This window comes from Passer domesticus, chromosome 6 (assembly GCF_036417665.1).
Source record: "Passer domesticus isolate bPasDom1 chromosome 6, bPasDom1.hap1, whole genome shotgun sequence".
Lineage (NCBI taxonomy): Eukaryota > Metazoa > Chordata > Aves > Passeriformes > Passeridae > Passer > Passer domesticus.
In genome coordinates this window covers 34045547-34066226 of record NC_087479.1, presented here as the reverse complement: position 1 = coordinate 34066226, position 20680 = coordinate 34045547, and the positions used below count along the sequence as shown (strand labels likewise).

The window sequence follows — 20680 nt, the reverse complement described above, 5'->3', positions numbered from 1 at the left end:
TCTCCTTCCTCTTGGAGCCTCCTCACATTCCCATTGCCTGCAAGAAGCATGCAGTGTGCCTTTGGCACAATCAGGAAAGGAAAGGAGAAATTAAAACGGTGGCTACTCCCAAGCAAGTTACAATCCAATCAATCTCTGGCATCTTTGGATTAAAAGCCTGCTCCTCTACTTTGCTACAAAAGCCACAGCATTCTCACCTTCTTGCTATGTCATTTTTATTGCTGGTAAGATTAGTGTACCTAAAAGCACAGCCCATCTCTGCCACCCAGGGACCTTGAATGCTCTGTGAACTGTCCCAAAGACAGAGTTCTGCCAAACATGCTATGGCCGTGATCATGGCTTTCAGCAGTAACTGACACAAACCTCCAGCCTTACTCCATCAAGGCTGAGAGCCAGAACCTCTTTTGAACAGGGCCTAATTCCATTGCAGGGAGTCAGTTTGCTCACACTCACCACAAAGAGCTTGTTTCCAAACCCCGTTATTAACACGGAGATGTAAAAATATTAATTCCTGTTCTGCAAAACTTAGATAAAAAACCCCACAACAAAAAACAGAACCTGTTTTCCTCATGTTGGAGAGGCAGGGGCTGTACCTTCTGTGGGCAGCCACTGATGTGTGGAGGAACAGGGAGCTCTCTCCCACCCCAGAATTAATGATGAAGAAACCAATGAGAAGAGCAGCTCTAGGAGAGGACATATCCTGCCACTCTTGGGTGCTTTCCACAGAGAGGTCTGAGGCAGGGATGCAGTCAAGAAGAACTCAAGGGTAAGCAGAGTTCACTTAGTAATTTAAGCAATGCAAAGTTTGCACTTTTCAGAATACAGCAAAATAAGAGCACATGACCCTGCTGAGTTATTTTCTGCAACACCTCTGAGTTAGCAAAAGGTGCCTTTGTTACTCCCACAAAATGTCCTTTATAATTTTTCTTCCTTTGAAGTGCCAGATCTGCCAATACTAGAATAAACCCCACAATCTGTATGTTGGTTCAAGCACTACAGTGCATCCTGCAAAGAGCAGGAAGGACTCACAGACCTGAGTACTTAACTGGATCTTTCTGCATTTTGGCTGTGGAGGTAAGCCTGCAACAAGAAGTGTTACTTAATATAGAAAAAGGGATGTTGTCTCAGTACACAGAAATGCACTGCACTGGTTTGTTCAACAAACCATACATAGTGGCGGAACTCATGGTGACTGTCACCCCAACAGGCCACCTCAGACCCAGCTCAGGTGACTCACTACAACAATTCCTCTTGCTTGGTCATTTCACCCATTCAAATCCATGCTTGGACTAGGTGGTAAAAAATTGTACACAGACTAGGCAAAAAACTGCAGAGTTGTCCTTGTGCATGAGGAAGATGATGCCAGAATTAACACATCCTTCACAGACATACCATCACCAAGGAGCACTGAGTGTCCAGGCAAGCCCCTGCCTTGGGCAAGACTTTCAGACATGGGCCACTTTCCCAGGAGCAAACTTCTCCTTACTGGATACAAAATTATCCAGCTTCTGTCCCTCTAACAACCACAAAAAGGGACTGCATTGAAAAGATTCAAAACAGACTATTCCTATGGAAATCTATCATCTTATTTCCATAGAGATACACTAATATTACACTAAGTCCCAAGAAGAAAGCCTGCCTACTATCTGGAGCTAAAAAAAAGTCATACTTTGTTGCTGAAAACTGCTACCAGCTTATGTCACTTGTGTGCCACGCGCAGCAATGCCCAACATGCACCAGCAACCATTTATCCTTTATTATCCACTTCTGACCCCAAGGGCAATTTCCATTTCTTATCCCCTTTCTCTGCTTTAGAAGCAGCACAGACCGGGGCAACAGGGCTAGGGCTGCCTTTCTTTCTCTGTCATTAACTTCTGTGCAAGAGCAAAGCCTTGGGGCAGTGGGCACTCCAGCAGGAACCACTCTTCTTCACCAGGGACTGAAACAGCCTATACATCTTATAAGGAGGATGAAGTTAACCCTTCAATCAGCTAATTGAACCTTTAACAGGATCCATCCTTCACACTGTGAAAAGTAGCCAAGACAATGCAGAGGAAATCAGCAGTCTTCACATTTGGCAGTGTCTCTGACAGGAACAACAGGGAGCATCTTCAGAGAGAAAAGAAGTTACCTCATGTTACGCAGAAGGCAGAGGTGCTGAAGAATGGCCACAGGCTTTTCAGAGCCAGTCTAGGTGTTCTGCAACTCCTGAAGTGAGATCTTAAAGATGCAAACCATCCTGTATTTTCTTCTATCCTCAGACACAAGAGAACAAGTTAGAGAACTCTTCTCATTGGAGGAAGTTATTCCTCCTTCCCAGTTTTCCCAGCAGAAGAAAGCAATCTAGGGTTACTAGTAGAAGTTATTTGAACAAAGGTGAGCTTCCTAAGCCATCTTCCTGTTACTGCATTGCGTTAAAAATACGCAGAGAAAATTGGAATCAGTAATTTCTGTGTCCTTTGAAAGGAGACAGTCACTTAATTTAGATGCTGTGGTGCACAGCCACAGCTCCATGCTGGCTCTGCCGGGGAGATTACAGGGTAGCAGATTCCTGTGCAGCAGGGGATGACTGATGGAAAGCACCTCCTCACAGGTGGCTCAGGGCACATCTTGCTGGTTACACACAGAGCTGTTCACTGACTTCAGGTAAGCAAGCGGGAGCTTTTTACTTCAGATGTGATACATTCTGCTTGAACTTTATGCACAATTTACAAGTGGAAGTGGTAGCGAGGGTGAAAGCTTTTTACATAGAGCCAATCCTTCTGAGAGGTGATGTTAAGCACGTAACACAACAACTCAGTGAAGCAGAGGAACTGTGCTGGCAGTAAATGAGAGTGTCACAATGATTTGTTTGAGCTCCTACAGAGACAATTTAACATCATTTTGGTGACAGTGTATGAAGAACACACAGGAATTCATTCTAGTGTCAGCATAACTTTTATTTACTTATTGCTGTCAATATGCACAGTAAAGGAAGACCTGATGTGGCTACCTCCTGCATAGAATACTTCTGAAGAGTCAGATATTGTGGCTTTCATGGTAATAGAACAAAAATGCTGTATTCACAGGCCACAGGGTGATTTTTCTAACTGCCCGAATTACAGATGCATTCCCTAGCTATCCTTTATTCTGTCCCTTCCAGCATCACCTAATATAGACCTTGTAACTGGAAAATAGCCAGAGATGATTTGGGAGCAGCATAAAGGAAAAAACCATTTCTGTATTGCTTTGACACAGCCCTTCAGCCTTGTAGGAGCAAGAATTAATTTGTGGCTTTCTAGCATATAAACACAACCAGATGAACCACAGAAGGATCAGGTATGCTGAGGAAGGATGGAAACAATCTTCTCCTACTGTATCACCCATTAGCACAAAAAAATCCTCCTTCAGAGCTGGATCCTCTGACTGGATGAAACATCCCAGTGCTTGGCAGAAGGATACTAGTCAGTAACTGACTAAAATGGGAAGTACAAGCTGTGCTTTCAAAGCTTTCCCTCTGGTCACACTAGAGTGATTCCATCCAGGAGCACTGTCACAGGATGTTCCTCCACCCAGCATTAACCACTCTCCTCTGGCTGGTAAGCCAAAGTTTGCTTCCCAGCCACATCCTTGACTTCTCCCTAGGAACAACACTAAATTTATAGGGGATTATGTAGGTGGCTAGAAGCCAAAGGCTGTGAGAAGACACTGTCACAGTCTGAACAGGACAGTAGCAAGTAACTACCTATGTGTCACTGTACATACATAATACCCGGGGGCCCTGATGCCATGAAAGGTAAAGTAAGTCTGCAGTTTACCATTCCCCTAACCCCTAACTGTACTTCTGCTGCTTACTTTATTCACCTTTGTATTGTCTATTTCTTTATTTTCCAATTAATATGCAGGAGAAAACAGGGCGTCACTCCGAGTGTGCTTATCCTGTGGTCTGCAAGCACCAGGCAGTGCTGTTCCTACAGCATGGGTAATTATTAGCCAACTGCTTGCTCAAAATAGGTGGGGGAGGCTGCAAGGGGCTCCACAACAAAGTAACTCCTCTCCTGGACTCCTCTTCCACAGCTCTTACAGCTTGCCTGAAATGGCAGTGGGTTTTGTTGCTGGACAGTCCTCACCCTCCTGCCCTCCAACTCATTTTACAGAGGTCTTGAGGAAGCCATCAAAACTGAGTCAAAGGCTTCTTCACACTGAGGAATGGACAGCCAATAGCTAACACCTTCCCTAGCTCTGACACAGCTAGATGTCCCAGTGCAAAAAATGTGCAAAGGTGGCCCTGGAATGTTCTGCCCACCACCAACACAACAGAAACCTCCCTCTAGCTTGCATCAATGCCTTTGAGTTACCTATAAGCTCTTCTCTGTACATGATCCTCCTTGGACCCAAATCCACAGCATCCTCCTGTTGTCTTCACCTTGTGTTGTTGCTGTTTGCTTGAAATGATGTAGCATCAAGACAAAAAGTTTGGCCCTGTGTTTGATACTTTTGCCTGTGCTAGGGAGGCTGTGACTGCTGCAGTCTTCAGGAAATGTGCCCCACCGAAGTGCTGATTGACTGAGGGTGTGCAGCGAGCCAACCCCTAGAGGGGATCAGGCAGAACAGGGTGAGCTATGTTCAGCTGAGGAGATTACACTAGCTGGATCATAGACTGCTAAAGGTTTCCTCAAAGCACTTGTGTTTGGCAGACAGACTAGACAGGGAAGGAAAGGAGAGGCTCTTCCTAAGCTACGGTCTCTAGTTCACTTTAACACTGACTGTGGCACCTTGGCCAAACATGGCTTAATGCAAGCAGCTGAAGCAAACAGGTCTGGAGTGATCAGCAGAGAAGGTCTGCCGGGCTGCAGGGAGCACTCAAACTAAAGCAAAGCCAATAACTGAAGGGATTGCCTACACACAACTCTCCCCCACCTTCCCCACCAAATGCCAGATCTCCCTTCTGAGCCTCATGCCCAAGGCTGTAACTTTTGCAGAGCTGAATGGCAGGTTGATCTCAGAAGCCCCCTCCCAGGAAGAGTCACTTTTTGTCCCCTGAAGCAGAATCCTTTTGTGACCTCATGATTTGATAGATAGTTTTCCTAAAGCGCTGGTCCCGGCTCAGTCTTTTGGCTGCTTCTTTCAGCTCTTCAATATTTTCAGCTTCTGCATGTGAGAAGATGAAGGACTGTGACTGTTTCACTGAAACAAGAACAGCACAGAAAGGTAAGCACTCTCCACCAGGGACACAAACTGAAGATAAAGCTTCACTAGAGTTCACGAGCCGTGTAACCAACATGTCTGAGCCTAACTCAGTCTGTGATTAGGCATTCTGATGAAGTCATATTTAAGTATGTTTTTAGGGCCCAGGACCATCACAGAAGTTTAGCTTTCAACATCTATAAAGAAATAGGCAACAAGTACACAAGCTCAGTGCCTGTGCTCTGAGTACGGAAGCTACAAGTAGCACTGTGGCTCCATTCTGCTGCTAAGGAACACGAAATACAAACAACATTGCAGACTTTACTGTTCTGCCAGCCCCATTGGCACGTATCTGCTCCTGCAGGATATGAAGCAGGAGGCTGCCCAACACCTACTGTCATTCCAGGAAGCGCTGGTTCTCCGGCAGCGGAAGCGGCAGCTCTTTATGCGGCGAGTGGCGGCCTTGTGGATGTACACGGAGTTCTTCATGATCACAGGCATCTTGGCCTCCAGCTCAGCGTTGCGGATGCACTCTTCAAAGAACTCTGGGAAGAGAACACCACTGTTACAGTGATGGGGCAGACACTCCAAGGCAGGAGCCAGTCACAAGGGACTGCACTCGTTGATGGGCTGAGCCAGGTAATGATGACCTTCATGAACAACAATCCATAAAGCTCCAGAATATCATCAGAAAGAACGTTTTCAAATGTTCATTTTCAAAGCGACAAAAACCTCCAGTTCCTAACAAATGCATACTCAAATTTAGAAAGAACTGCAGCCATCCATTCCACATCAGTAATTCTCACAACTGCTCCCAACTCAACTGCCAAAAGCCTTTGATACTGTGATAAAACTTCTCAATTCTGAAGCCTTGCTCGTCATACTTTCTTTGAAGGACCTCTAAAACCAGTCAGGTCTAACTGGAAAAGGAAGGTGTTGGCAACACTAGCACAGGCAAACATGGTAGGGGATTCCTTAATAGCATAGCAAATACTAGCACATAGTTACATATCTTATGGGCTCCAAGAAAAGCCCCATGTCAAAACTCTGACGTTATTCTGCCCTGATCTGCCACACAAACGGCTCTTCCTGGCCCATTTCCCCTCTTATGGTCTGACCAATGTCTATTCTGCCATTCCAGCCTTGCTGTCCTCCTGCCTGTTGCTGGTCCTTTGCTGTTCAAAAGCATCATGTGCTAATGTGCCCAAACTCTTCTATAAAGGGCAGGGCAGAGCTGCAGGAACCACTAGGAAGGACTGAGGCAATCTGTACTGGGACTAATGTTATGGGAAACATTGCTGGTCCCTTATTTTCTCTAGTGCTCTACTCATCAGTACATTTTTACTCTTTTGAAAAAAACATCTCCCAAAATCTAAGGTTGGAAATATCAGGAGACATTCAGTACCAGTTACTCATTTATGCCCTCTGACGCTCTGCTTGAATGCTGAGCTCAACACATCCACTTTAGTTCTGTTTTCTCACCATGGCTCTGAGCCAATGAGATGAAGCTCAGAATCATGACTGTTTTTCCCCATTTAGAAATCTTATGTAGAAACTACTGAATAATGCTTTTTTTCATTTAAATATGTATAAATTATAAGTATGTGAATAGATATAAAACTATTTATAAATTTATTTTCCCTATTTACCTAACAGTGCTCAGAATACCACAGGACTTTTTGACTTTTCTGTATTGACCCAGTACATCCACCTTTCACTGAAATGAAGCCTTAACTGTAGAGACCCAGCAGCTTAATAAACAATTCTCCCTGCATTATAACTTGAGCATGAAAAACAAGCAAGATTTGACTCAATTGAAGCTGCTTATGTCAGTTCCCAAGCCTGACTCAAATGCCAGGGTAATGCCCCACAAGAGAACCCAAACAAACCAAAAAAGGCAAAGAAACAGGGATAACTTGTGAGGAACATCAGTCTTACACCTGACCGCTGCACTGCAGTGCTGAACTGATGCTGTGATTCAGCTCTGAGTAAAGATCCAGACTTCACCTTCTGGGTCACCCACCAGCACGTTGCTACAGCAACCACGGACCTCCTTAAACTGGTGATATTCTTTTAACCAAGGCTGAGAAAGCCTTGAGGGGAATGAGAGGACTCCATATAACACAGACCTAGTCAGCAGTCAGTTTTTATAGTTCTGCTACAGCTTCCCTGTTTGACATTTTGGAAAATATTTGCTCATCTCTAGGTTTGCCTTCCACCCAAGAGAGAAGGCTGGAATAATTTCATGCTCCTTTGAGAGGCTGGAATAATTTCAGCCTCCTTTGGAGGCAAAACACCAACTACCTGCATAGCACGTTATGGCTCCTCAAAGGGAAGGTCTGGTGGAGGTACAAAAGAGAGAGACCACATTTATCTGCAGCTTTCCTAATTTGGAATCTTCTTTGTGTAGCTAGGAAGATATGTAAAAATATTTCCTCTCTTGAGTTTGCTCATCAGTAGAAAGCATGGATGACTAACTTACTTCTCAAGTTACTGACATCTGCTTTCATCTTCTTCTCTTTCTCCTTGTTGCAATTCAGAGAATTTAAGCCTTGCTCCAAGCTCTGCAAGGCTTCCTCAGCCTCTCTCAGTCTCTTCTCCAGATCCATGCGTACCTTCACTTCAGCCTGAGGAAGAAAATAAGAATTGCTGGAAAACAGCTTATTTCTCAGTAAACATCCTGGTAACTCACAAGGTCTGTGAAGGACTTGCCATGGATGAAAATGAAAAGACAACAGTGATGGAAATCCTTAGAGATATTTCAAGGCAATATAAAGGCATTTCTCATGTCTTCAGACAGAATCTGAAGCCCAGAGTATGGCAGTAATTTTCCTTTACTCTGACTTAATTTTTCACAGTTTTCCTCCCATTGCATAAACCATATGGAATCAGAGATGGTATTTCAACACATGAATTTGTGCTAATGCAAGCACTTGCAGCTTAGCAGGAACAGAAGGACATCAATCCAGCTGAGACAGACTTGAGATAAAGGCAGTCAAAGGGATGCACAGTGCTCAGTTTCAGAAACAAAACACAAGAGAAGTTAGAAATACTGTACTAGTTTAGCAAATGAGAAGGGCTACACAGCTTAGGTCAACTTAGCTTTAGTTTGGCCAAGTAGAAGGTTACAAGATAAGAAAATATTGGAGGTTCAGGAAAAAATAACTCAGGGTTTGGTTTTTTTTGCACAAAATATTTGTATAATAAGTTTGAGTGCCAAACAGCCAATTATTAACATAACCTTTACATTGTTTAGATTTAAATAAAAGACCATATTTGTCCAGTTACCTTTGCACAGATTAATATATTGTCTGTTACAAAAGAGGGATGGTCCCTCAGCTGAATTCCTCTGCTTTTGAACCGAAGTTCTTGCAGAGGTTACTGAAGATTTAAAAGTTTTAAGGTTGGTTTTCTGAGCACAAGTGAGGAGGGAAGATGTCTGCTCAGTTCTGCAACATCCATATTTGCATTTATTTGAAATTATCTTTATTCTTGATTGTTTCTACTTTCCTCTTTTACTTTTTTTCCTTCCCTCCATCTATAGATTATGCTTTCACAGTAGCAAAGTAAGACTTGCACTGAATGGATTAATCAGGCTTCAGGATACAAAAATAAACAGTAGTACTACATAGATATAAGATAGCAATTTCATGTATTACCATGATATCATAGTGCTTTGGGTAGGAAGAGACCTTAAAGATCATCTCATTCCAACCCCTTGGCCATGGGGAAGGATAAATGTCACTCGACCAGGTTTCTCAGAGCTCCATCCAGCCTGGTCCTGAACACTTCCAGAATGGAATACCCATGCCTCTAAGAAACTTGTTTCAATGTCTCACCACCCTCACATAAAAGAATTTCTTTGTAATACCTAATCTAAACGTCTCCTTTTTCAGTTTGAAACCAATCTCACCTGTCCTATCTCTACATGTCCTTGTAAAAATTCCTACAAAGTTTCCATCTCAAAGCCTTCTCTTCCCTAGGCCAAACAGCCCCAACTCTCTCAGCCTGTCTTCGCAGCAGAGGTGCTCCAGCCCTCCAAGCACCTTGGTGGTCCTCCTCTGGACTCACTCCAACAGATCAATGTCCTTCCAGAGCTGGATGAAGCACTGCAGGTGGGGTCTCACCAGAGTGGAGCAGAGGGACAGAATCACCTCCCTCGCCCTGCCTGCTACTCTGCTTTGGATGCAGGTCAGGATACAGTTGGCAATATGAAGCACAGCTAATGAAGATTTATGACCAAAATGTGAAAACTAAATAAAACCAAGAGTTTGGCTTGATAGGGAATGAATTGAAAGAGAAAACAGAAGCACTCTGAGCCCAGGGACAGCAATATGTGACGTATGCAGGGGATACCTTGAGGTCTCTCTCTGCCTGCTGCTTCTCTGCAGTCAGCTCCGAGAGCGAGTTCTGCAGCGCTTGCGACTGGGAAGAGTAAAACTCCCGCTCCTCCTCCAGTGCTCGAGACCGCTCCTCGTTCTCCTTCATCCTGGTGCACGGCACAGCAAACAAAGATGACCATTCCCACCCAAACACAACCCACAGGAAGGAAAGGAGCTCAGTATCATGATGGGGCATGCTCAGCTACCTGACTGCCCAGAGCAAAGAGACACTAACAGGAGCTCTGTGTGCTCCATTCCAGTAACACAGGCATTGCTGGAGAAAGCAGGTGGACAGTTCTTAAATGGAACATTCTCAGCTCCCAGATGAGGCCCAGGAGCACCAAACACTCCTTATGGACAGGCCAAGAACACCTTCACGTGCCCAAGTCCTGGTTTGAAAGGAACAGACCCAACTGGGACCAAGTTCAGCTGCCCTGCCTCACTCTGTCTCCTTTGAAGGATTTGTAACCTGAACTCCTGCCATTGGAACCAGACAAGCTTCCAGATTTGTCCAATGCTGGCAACCAAAAAACAAGTCAGCAGACAGTCACATCATTCAGCACCACTAAGCCTGAGCAGAAGTGTTCTCTCTCCCCACTTCACCTTTTCTCTGCCAGGAGTTTCTCCTGCAGAAGTTGCTGCATCTTCTCTTCAATCTGTCGCAGGCTGCAGTGCAGTCCCCAGATGGGGCTTTGCTCTGTGCTGGGGCTGGTTGGAGGTGGGACCTGGCTCTCGTTTTCTTCCAGAATCTTCAGCATTTGCTGTTTTTCCAGGGAAAGCTCCTTGAAGAAGGACAAGAGATTGTGAGTATCAGCCAAGTGTAATGTTTCTGCTCCTGTTCCTGCCTGGTTCTTCCTTACTGAGTACCTCCATCCTTACATCCACATTCCTCATTCAGGTAAACACAGGAATAACAAAATTTGGGTTTTATTTCATACCTGCTTCACGGGGAGCAAGCCTCCAACATAGCCTTTGCTACAAAGGGGTGAACTAGCAGGCTCCTTTGATGTGATATGCTAGTAAGGACACAGCTCAGGGACTGGAACTTGTGCTTCCCTGGTGCATCACAGATGCAGGCAGCTTCCCTTCCTTCCCTGCTCTGCTTGCTCCTTAGTGGGAACTGGAGGCATCCCCTCTGTGGCACTTTTAACTGTGGGCAATGGGACACATCATGCTGTTTGTCTCTGAAGTGTTCAGTGTGCAAACAGGGCAGGAATGGTACTTCCCCAGCTTTCCAGTTCTTTTTGTCATAACTGTTGGCAAGGAGAAGAGTGCAAAGGAACAGATTTTTGGACAAACTTGCAGGATCTGACAGAAACCTTAAAGATGACCTTGCAGCTTCAGAATGCCAGCTGTGTGGCAATTTCACAACAATATCCACAAATCCACCAGTAAGGAAAGATTTTAATTCATCAAAACTCTGTTTCCTAGATTCCCATGTGGTACATTATTTCCTTGGGAATCATGCTCCCTTCTGTGAAGAAAGAACGCCCCTCTGCTGCTTCAAATTCCACCAGATGGTAGGGAGGTGCAGTTAATTTAAAAAAAAAAAAAAGCTCATCACAGACTTACAGTCACGTTGGTTGGAAGGGACCTTCCACTAGCCTCCTGCCCAGCTTGCTGTTCAGGGCCAGTGTGCCAGCACAGCAGGATATGGTCAGCGGTGGCTGTTTACAGTCTGACAACAGCCCATGACAAAGGTTCCACAGCCTCTCCAACTGCCTGCCTGCCCATCTGGTGAAAATTCTCTCCCTACTGTTCCACCCAAGCTTCCTAAACTACAGCTTATCATGGTTATTGTCCTACCACCATATCACCTGGTACTGCTGAGAAAATCTTGGTTCAGTTGTGCTCTGTGTCATTTCTCATCCTTTTCTGCAGGGGATTTTGGTGTTCATATCAGCTACCAAATGAACCTGTTCATCTGTACAGCACTTCAGCTCTGGCATTAGCGGATGTTGGATTATTCCATGTGACAGCATTGCTTTCAGGCCCAAATGCTGTCACTCAGAGGGGAGGAGCAGTCACTCACCTCTAGGGTGTTCTGTAAGGACTCTGTCAGGCTTCGCAACTCCTTCTTCTCTTCCTCCACTCCTTTAAGGGAGCGGGCTGTGAGCTCCAGCTCCCTGAAGAAGCAAAAGGAGTGACAGCTATTGCAGGGGTACAAATAGCCCTGCAGACCATGCCCAGGCTGTGCGGGCTGTGGGTCTCCTGGTGCAGGACCTGCAACCATCAGCTGGTACAGCCAGTCCTGGAGAGCCAGGAGTTTGCCAGGAAGCATCACATCCTGCCTTGGACACACTACAGGTGTCCAGGAACTCTTCTGTGCCTCCTGATCATCAAACCCAACCCAACAGTCACTGTGCTTCGCCAGCAAGGGCAGAGCCATGGTTGCAACTGAAAGAGCTCAGACAGGGCAGTCACATCTAAGCAGAGCCTGTGAGAACAAAAATGGTTTGCAAAATCACCCTAGCTTTTCTGAGATGTTACTTAGGGAGAAAGAAAAAAAAAAAAGAGAGCAATAGTAAAAAATGCCCTTTCAACACCTGTGGCAAAGTACTTGGATCCTTCTAAGTACATTTGCTGCTAATATTTTGCATAGTTAACTTTCAAAATGACAAAGTTAATCTTAGTGATCTTACTAGTCTATGTATCATCATATATCCACAGTCATTCAGCTGGACTCCACAGAGCTGCTCAGTCAGCTGAGCTAATTGCCTCTCTGAAATCTTCTCTTGCACCTGTCCCTTGCCATGCTACCCCAACTAATCTGAGGGTTGCTTGTGTTCCAGCACTTTGAAATTAAATTGCTGGAGGCCTGAGTGCAAAATGAAGCTAAGCTGTGTTCTATCGGCCATAAGCAATAGCAAATGCAGGTGAAGAGCCCACAGATATTCCTGTTTCGGTCAAGGCAGCATCTCCTTCCTACATGCACAAACCAGGTGGATTTTGCAGACAGTTTGGATTCTCCACCACAGTGTGCTTTTGCCTGGTGAGGGAGCTGTGTCCCTTCTGCCCTGCAGCCATACCGCCTGATCTCCTCCTGCTCCAGGCGCAGCTCCCGCACCACCTCTTCAAAACGCTGCTTCTCTGCTTCCAGGATCTGGTTCAGACGCTCGAGTTCCTGTCCCAAACGAGAAGACAGGAATGTACTCTGCCAACACAGTTAGGAGAGGCTCCTCTGTTAACAGTGCCTGGGACTTTTAACATGGCACTTAACCCAAGCTGTGTAGAGCTACAGGGTGTCTGACTCCACCACGCTTTTGTCCAGGGGCAATTAGAAGGATTTGGGGTTGCCTGAGGATTTTCAAACATCCAGAAGCCCCAGGCAGGTTACCAAGCACCTGGAAATCTCAGACATGCTCCTTGCAGAGGTCAGCTCGGCCACATATATAAAAAAGGTCCAAAACTCCCTGAGAATGCTGGACTTACTTGTATGTACCATTTTCACTTGTATGTTTCAGGCACCCACACATACAGACACAGAAAAGCCAGACAGCCTCAGAATGCAGCAGCTCTGGGATTTCTGTGCCTGAACTGTGATACTTCTACCAGCTCAGCCTTTCTTCCCACCCCAACTGGGGCAGGAAAACACAAACCATTCAGTTACAGCTTTGTCACAGTTTAATCAGCCTGTCACTATCTTTGTGCTGATAAAACCAAAACTCAGTAAGGATCCCTCCCTCTCCTGGTCAGGTCCACTTGCAGCCATAGTGGCTGTGCAGAGCTCCTGCTACAGGCCCCTGCCAGTCACAGAACAGTGTTGGCACTGGATAAATTCATAATAAGACTCTTGCTCTGTGGTGCAGGTACACAGTTGGAGCTGCTTTCCCAACATACTGCTCTGAAGCCTTCAGGGTCCCAGAGGGTCAAACCACAAACTTCAGTGAGATCTACATTCAGTCCTTCACAGCACCAAACTCCTTCAAATGAACCCAGCCCCATCTGCTCTTTGTGGGCAATGGAGTTACTGTGTATGGCTTTGGAAGAGCAGAGATTTGTTCCAAAATCTTCAGACAAGGTCATTTCCCCCACTGTGGCTGTGGGCTGTGCAGCAGGCCACCTCACCATCTCACCAGAGGGAGATGTCTCTCTGCAAAGGCAAAAGGAGCTTAGCCCTAAGCAAGTGTCCAAGCCACTTTTGGATTTTCGCTCTCCAGAAATGTATGCAAGAAAAGGCTTGAGAAGCCTAGGTCAGCATTTCCATCTTTTCCTAAGGAGAGGCAGCAGTCATTTTGGATTAACTGGAAAAGAGCATGAGGCACTTTGCAATGTTGTGACATGGTGGTCCATATCCATGCAGACTTTCCAACTGGACAATCCGTTTGCACAGCTATTTTGCCATGACTTTATGATGATGCTATAAAAATCAGTATAGATTTGGCTCAGTAAATATAAGGATGTGCTACTTTTTATATTAAGCAATTACAAGCTAGGAATAGTTTGAAAAGCAATTATAAACTTGATAAAGCAGCCTGGCCTAGTGAATGTCCCTCCCTGCCGATGGCAGGGGAGTTGTTACAAGATTATCTTTAAGGTCCCTTCCAACCCAAGCCATTCTATTCTAAGGTAAATTAAGGTATAACAGTCACATCTAAGGGAGTGCTCTCTTGATTTTTCCCCAGTGCAACATTTTTTATTCTCCCCATCTCTGTTGTGTCCAAAGAACAAACCATATTGTTTTTTGTGCTCCTTGTTTCTCACAACAGTATCTTTATGCTAAAACAATGTTTGTTTACTTGTTTTCTAATTGTGGAGATGGCCACATTAATTGCCAAAATCTTCTTGAATCTGCCAAACAACAATTGTGTAATTCAGTCCAGTGAGTATGATTTTCATTTGATCTTCCTCCCTGGTCCTCCTGGAGTCATAATGACAAACCTGCTGCATGGAAAGTAACAGGGAAAGGGAGCAGGGAAACATCTCCATGACCCATCTCAGGCACAAGTCTTACTTGTCTTTTCAGCCACAGGACCCAGAGGTTGGCTGAAAAATCTTGAGCCTCCACAAGCCTCTCTCCCGGAACATTGACATGCCTTCAAACCAACAAGTCCCAACCTCCCAGCCCTGCCACATGGCAGCTGAAGGAAATTGGCTTGTGATGAACTCACCTCTTTTTGCTCCCTCTGCAGACATAGCTCCTCTGTTTCTTCCATTAGTTTATCTGCAAGCACACAAAAAAAGTCCAAGCACAGAGAAAAGCATTTTATATCCTCAGGATATTTACAAACAAGAAACACTGAATTTTTGAAGCCTGAAAATGCAGCATTCCCTATTCCTTTGTGTGAGTCTGTCTGGGAGGCTCCAAAGGCTGAGATGGCACTAATGGGATGTTCTATAACTTCCCTCCCGCAAAACAACTTAATCAACTAAACAAGCATATTGCTTTGTACTCCCTCTAAGGTTTCCTCTCGATGTTCTTAAAGAGCATTAATGAACCATCCTTCACCATCCTCCAGCTGAGTCAGGAAAATATTCTTATCTCTGCTTCACAGATAAGGAACAAGGCACAGAAAGGTCAAGTGAGTGCAGAGGGTCACACCACATGTAGAAGCAGTCAGTTTTCCTGCAGCTCACCTGCCTAGTCCATCATCCTCTCCTCAGCCCTCTTGGGCAGCACTGCCAACTTCCTATCATCACCTTGGGATGTCTCAGCCAAGCCCAGAAATCAATCCCTAACTTAGCCACAAAACTTCTGCTGTACAGAGCAGTTCCCCTCAACATCAGTTGCTCTTGTCCTCTGAACACACACACACACCCCCAGCAGAGGCTGTGCTCTGTCCTCACGCTGCAGCCTGATCACCTCTGCTGTGCCAGCTCCAAGCTCAGCAGCTCTGCCTCGGGCAGCTCTTAGCCACACTTACAGGAACCCGGAGAGAAACGCTTCTGGTGGTCAAGCCTCGGGTTTAGCTCTCAGCTCTGCCACCTGGCTGCCACGGGAGCAGGGCAGATTGACTGGAGCACTTCTGTCTTCCTCTTGAGAGGTGAGTGAGGCGCTACTGGTTTCCCTGGTACTGAGGACCTGACAAGGTTCCTGCTGCTGGCAGCATTACTACTTCTAGGAGGAATGCAGACCTCTACCTCCTGCCCAGAGCAGGGCTCCTGGTGCCAGAGAAATAGTGTTACATTACCCAAGCTCTGCTGAGCACCACTGATGCCTTTCTTTCCCACTCTCTCCCTCTTCTCCCTGGCCAGAGCTCAGCACAGATGCACTGTACTAACAGAGGCTCTCCCACCCTCCCTCTTCTGCCACTCCTGGGGGGTCCCAGCCCTGGACCTGATGGCTTCTGTAATGTCCATGTGTGACAGTGAAACCTGGATCCCAGCTGGCTGGAAGATAACTCAGTGTGGATTCAAGAAATTCCTCAGAGCAGTGTTTGTCCAGAGAACCTTGACCTGCTTTCAGGAACAGTGCCTGACCTCAAAGCTTGACTACAGGGTGGACACAGATCATTGAAGGTAAGGCTAATGAGGCAGAAGCCTTAGCACTTATATAGAAATAGACAGTTCATATCAAAGGAAAGTAATCAACTGTGACAATTGACCAGCTCTGAATGTTCTTGTCATGGACCAAAGAACCCAGTGAAACATATATTTTATATTCCAAATATCTCCTGTTTGCCACAGAATGTGTATTCCTCTATTTCTCCACCCCTTTTCTTTTATCATACTAAAGAGTTCTTTAGTCTTTAAAGCCTTTTCATTTGCTCTGCTGGTTGCAAAATAATGTTTTGATGAAACTTTCCTGTTTCTAATTTTCCTCCTCTTTCTGTCCCTCCAGGTCCTCCTCTCAGTAGCCCCCGTTATTCCTTTGTCAAGTGTGGAACCACTTCTCCCTGCCTGCCTCACGTATGAGCCCATCCATCACCTCACATGGGTGAATGATGTTCAGATGGACAGAGTAAACATGCCTTGATACATACTTGAGCTATGATCACTGTCACTTGTAAGACCATATACTGAGATCAGCCCTGATCAGCATGGATGCAGAAATGCAAAAAGCTCCTTAAGATTCCTCCAGTGGCTTGACAATTAGGAGTAGAAGAATGAGCTCCTGCTCAAGGCATCATCAACCTGAAGCACCCAAATTTCTGCTATCTTATTTAAAGCAGATAACTCTCCAGACAAGTCACTGGGCCCACACTTGTGACCTGCAGCCCCCAGGTCAGAAGGTCTCTTAGACCTGGGGAATGCTGTAACTCAGAGGGCATCTGGATTAAAAGGGCTACTCTCCCTTGACTCTTCCTATAGGCAACGAGGGAAAGAAATAACTGGACCTCCCAAGGCAGTCAGAGCATCCAAGGTATCAGGCCATGCAGAGGTTGGCTCCCAAATAGGGAACTGGATTACATAATCTACCTCTCTTCATACCTAGATTACTTCACGTTCATCTGTTCTTTCTCCACTGTTTACAGAGAGCACTGACAAATTAACTACTGCCATTAGATACCTCAAACAAGCCCATGTAAATGCTCCCACTTCCAATATGAACAGTGAGCAAGTAGAGTAAGACCAAATAAAACACCAGCTAGGTGAAGAAAACTCATATATGAAAATCTGTGACCAACCTCAGAAGTATCAGTCCTGTCTGATTGAGGGAGACAAAGGTATTGTCTGTTTGCTTGTGAGCAGCTGAAACTAGCACATCCAAACCTCTCAGGGGTGGCAAATGTTTGTACAGATGAGCCATGGAGGACTGCAGAATGTTGGGCAAGGCATGTTCCTCCTTCACACTCCACACAGATGTCCAGATCCCACCTTAACTTTTGCATGTTTTGACTCCCTTCAGACCCGAATTTCAGCTGCTGACTGCTCAAAAGCTTCATCCAGAGAAAACCTGTAGCTGCTTGTCTTGACCACACTGACTACTCCAGGAAAAGCAAAATTACTATTTTGGCCTTTATGGCTTTTCAAAGTAAGAGTTTCCTACCTAAATATTCCTGTTTCTCCTTGGCCAGCTGTAGTCCTTGAGCTTCCAGGCTCTCGATCATGGCTTCTCCCAGCTGGGCATTCTTCCAGGTCCTAGGGAGAGCAGACACAAAGCAGGCAATGTAAGAGAGCTAAGGGTCCCACAGACTAGGACAGAGAATTCAGCCTAGCAAACTACCAAGGAATTCAAACATGCAGACTCTCATCAGCTGGGACCATAATTCCCTAAAAGTTTTCTCCACAAATGGATTGGAGAAATTTCCCTGGCATTCAGTATTTTTTTTTAATACATTGGCTGTATTTCAACCCCTCACAGCTATTCAAATTTTTTTTCCAGTGTTTTTGAGATTTTTATATTGAACTTAATTTTGAGGGCTCTCCAGAACAATCCAGCACATTCACAGCCTTCAACTGCAACAGGATATACCTGGAACTCTTTAAATGACAGACTTTAGAACCAGATTTTAGCTTTTAACTCTAGTAACTTCCCACTGCCAGCAACATTGTCTTCTTCAGCCTTTCCAAGATTTTGCTGTTAGAGTCACTCTTCCCCTTCCAACTTCAACCACTTCTTGAATCCTTCCTATGGCCTTTTACCTTCAGTCTTTCTGGTATCCATCATCCATTCTGGAACCAATCAACCCCTCCTCTGCTAAAGGTGTAAGCCACTAGGGCTTGGTGTCTGGCCCTATGCTGTGAGTCAATTCCTGACAATGATGAACCAGAGATAAAAGCCAGAAAAGATGCTGGCAAGTAGGGAATGTTAAAGGAAGCAGGCATATCCAAAGAGCACCTTGTGTTATTGTAGGGCCACTGGCCAGAGGATCTCAAGGTCTCTTAAACACTTTATGAAGCAAAGCTAAAAAAAGGGTCTGTGGAGCAGATACCCATTACTGATTGAGTTCACAGACAGGCTAGGCTTTAATACAGATATTAAACATCAAGGACAAGCACACACAAAAACCAAAAATAGAACCAGAAATGGAGTTTGCTGCTCACTTCTATTCATGTTTCATTAGAAAAAAATCTACACGTATAAAATGCATAACATTAAAACATACCTAAAATTGATTCCAATGCGTTCATATAGGTGTGCACACAGGAACAGCAATTGTTGCACAGAAATTCTGCCATTGTTGTTAAATCATAAGGGATCTTATAAATATTAAATATCTGTAAAGCTTCCTGTACCAAGCCTCTTTGTGAACAATTTGAAATTGTAGCTTTTTGGAAACTGTTAATTTGGCAATCTCCAATTTCAAGGCAAGCTGTACTTTGTCTCTTATAAAAGCCAGACGAATAAATTAAACACACACCACCCCAGGGACCAGGCAGCTCACAGCTCCAGCAGCCCAAGCTCTTTGCAGATATATGTGTTTCTTGTCAGCTAATGAGGCTATTTCTAAAGTAGAGAGGAAATTAGAACGCTAATTTAAAAGGTGCTGTTTTGCCCACAGGTAGACATCTTCATCTTGAGTGAGAACATGTGGGTGTGAACGTGTTTTCTCACTAACACCCCCTGTTACAGGACGAATCTGATCCCAGAGAAGCAAACAGGTCAAGATGGGAGCGGGGGAATGACAGAGTTTATCATATGATTACATGGAGGGTTTCAAAACATCTGTAGCCTTTAAGGTGTCTGTTTACAGATTCACCTTTTCAGGGCTCCCTCCCTTCCCCAGACTAACAAGACATTTCCCTGTCTTACTCAAAGGTTACTGCACCCACTGCTGCGTGACTTTGAAAATGCACTTGGATCACCATGCAGCATTTAAGCTTTTATTCCTACATCTGCTGGAACCAGTGCTGGTGTAACCACAGCCACAGGGAGGTACCATTTGAGGGGCAAGCAAGAGCTTATTTTATTTTGTATTTCTTGACGAGTAAGTTTTCATCAGAAAAAGCTATATTGCTTAAAGTATTGGAAAACACAGAGCCAGGAAGGCTCATGGGACATGTAGAAAGCCCCTGCCTGACAAAAAAAAAAAGCAAACCAACCCCAAAGCTGTAGAGAATCTCCATCACATATACACCTCAATCACTGTCTGTTTCAGTCCTTCTGCAGCACTGGGAATATCTCTTTAGCTTTCACTGCATTTTACCTTTCTTGGTAGCACCCATAGCCAATTTTTGGAGACACTTAGCACTTTATAGTCTGCAGTATGTAAGTACTATGTTACTTTTTTCTCCTGCATGCCCACCAACTTTACTTTATACCAGTTCAGGGAATGCTGCTGTGGACAGAGAGAGGTTATGGGTGCCCCTCTCCCCCACTTGCAGCAGCAAAGCCTCTCCAAGTGGGAAGAAAGCCTGGCAGTCTGGGAGTCAGGGCTTTGTGAAAGCTTTTTGGAAATGCACAATCTGTCAAATGTGGCAAGTCCAAGCCACAAGATTTTGGATGTGTGGGGATCCCATCAGTTCCCCTCTGCATTGAAGAAGCCATTTTCCTACCAGGGCAGGAGGCTTGGAAAGGAGTGAAGAACTGAAGGGATCCCCAAGCAGACTGTGATGGTGGAGGCAATAACCAGTTGTGCAGGCACATACACGTGATCCACCCCAGATGGAAAGAGACAGTGGACAAAACTGAAATAAAGGACAGAGGATATTTCCCAGCCTGGATTTGTTTTCCCTCATTCACCTATAGTCTATGGAGTTTGTTTGGGGGTTGGGCTCTTTTTTTTTTTAAGTTGTTTGTTTGTGGTTTTTTAGTTTGTTTTTTTTCTTTCTTGATTAGCTTTAAATAATGATGAAAACAGCAGGATGATCCCAGCTAAGTGCTGCAGTGCCACTGGCAGTACAATCTCCATCTAGGAACAAAAGAACATTATAATTGCCTAGAATAATTAAACTGTATTCTTTTAGCTTTTCTATTCACTGCAGATCAATTTATTGGCCCATGCTGGCCTGACTGCTGTTGATCTCCCAACCTGACCCCATTAAATCACATAGTCTGTGCTTTTCCTTGGTTTGCTGTATGATAGCAGCCACTTCTAACTTCAGTTTTAAATGCTACTGCTGGAATATTAAAGCATGGGCTAGAGAAAAGGCTGGCTCTGTGACAAATGCAGCAATGCAGGGCTTTCTTGCATAAAGACTTGTGCTGCCCTCCTTGCCTCTCATACACACCTGAAAGGTGAACTTGGTTGCAAATTACTGCCCTTGGCAATAGCTGATCTTAACATTGGCAAAGGCGAGTGCAGACC

At 45.0% G+C, this 20680-nt stretch overlaps 1 protein-coding gene and 1 long non-coding RNA gene across 13 annotated transcripts in view; one reads left to right on the top strand and one right to left on the bottom strand.

The window, feature by feature from the left end:
• Positions 1-2918: 2918 nt before the first annotated feature.
• The window catches only part of PLEKHD1 (pleckstrin homology and coiled-coil domain containing D1), a 35036-nt gene continuing 17274 nt past the window's right edge, over positions 2919-20680 (bottom strand). For all 10 annotated transcript variants that reach the window (XM_064424330.1, XM_064424336.1, XM_064424337.1 and 7 more), the window contains 9 exons: positions 17479-17570; positions 14660-14712; positions 12578-12672; positions 11581-11674; positions 10152-10330; positions 9523-9655; positions 7649-7793; positions 5562-5711; positions 2919-5166 (listed from right to left, as the gene is read on the bottom strand). In XM_064424330.1, the coding sequence (XP_064280400.1) occupies positions 5006-5166; positions 5562-5711; positions 7649-7793; positions 9523-9655; positions 10152-10330; positions 11581-11674; positions 12578-12672; positions 14660-14712; positions 17479-17570 (1102 nt within the window). In that variant the 3' untranslated portion in view covers positions 2919-5005. The remainder of the gene's footprint in view (positions 5167-5561; positions 5712-7648; positions 7794-9522; positions 9656-10151; positions 10331-11580; positions 11675-12577; positions 12673-14659; positions 14713-17478; positions 17571-20680) is intronic.
• LOC135303088 (uncharacterized) lies at positions 5668-18141 on the top strand. Of its 3 annotated transcripts, none has more exons than XR_010364614.1 (3): positions 5668-5805; positions 15744-16007; positions 16330-18141. It is a non-coding gene; the product is annotated as an uncharacterized LOC135303088 (long non-coding RNA). The 3 variants fall into 3 exon arrangements; XR_010364615.1 differs by lacking the exon at positions 5668-5805 and adding an exon at positions 9651-10351; XR_010364613.1 differs by lacking the exon at positions 5668-5805 and having other exon boundaries at positions 12233-16007.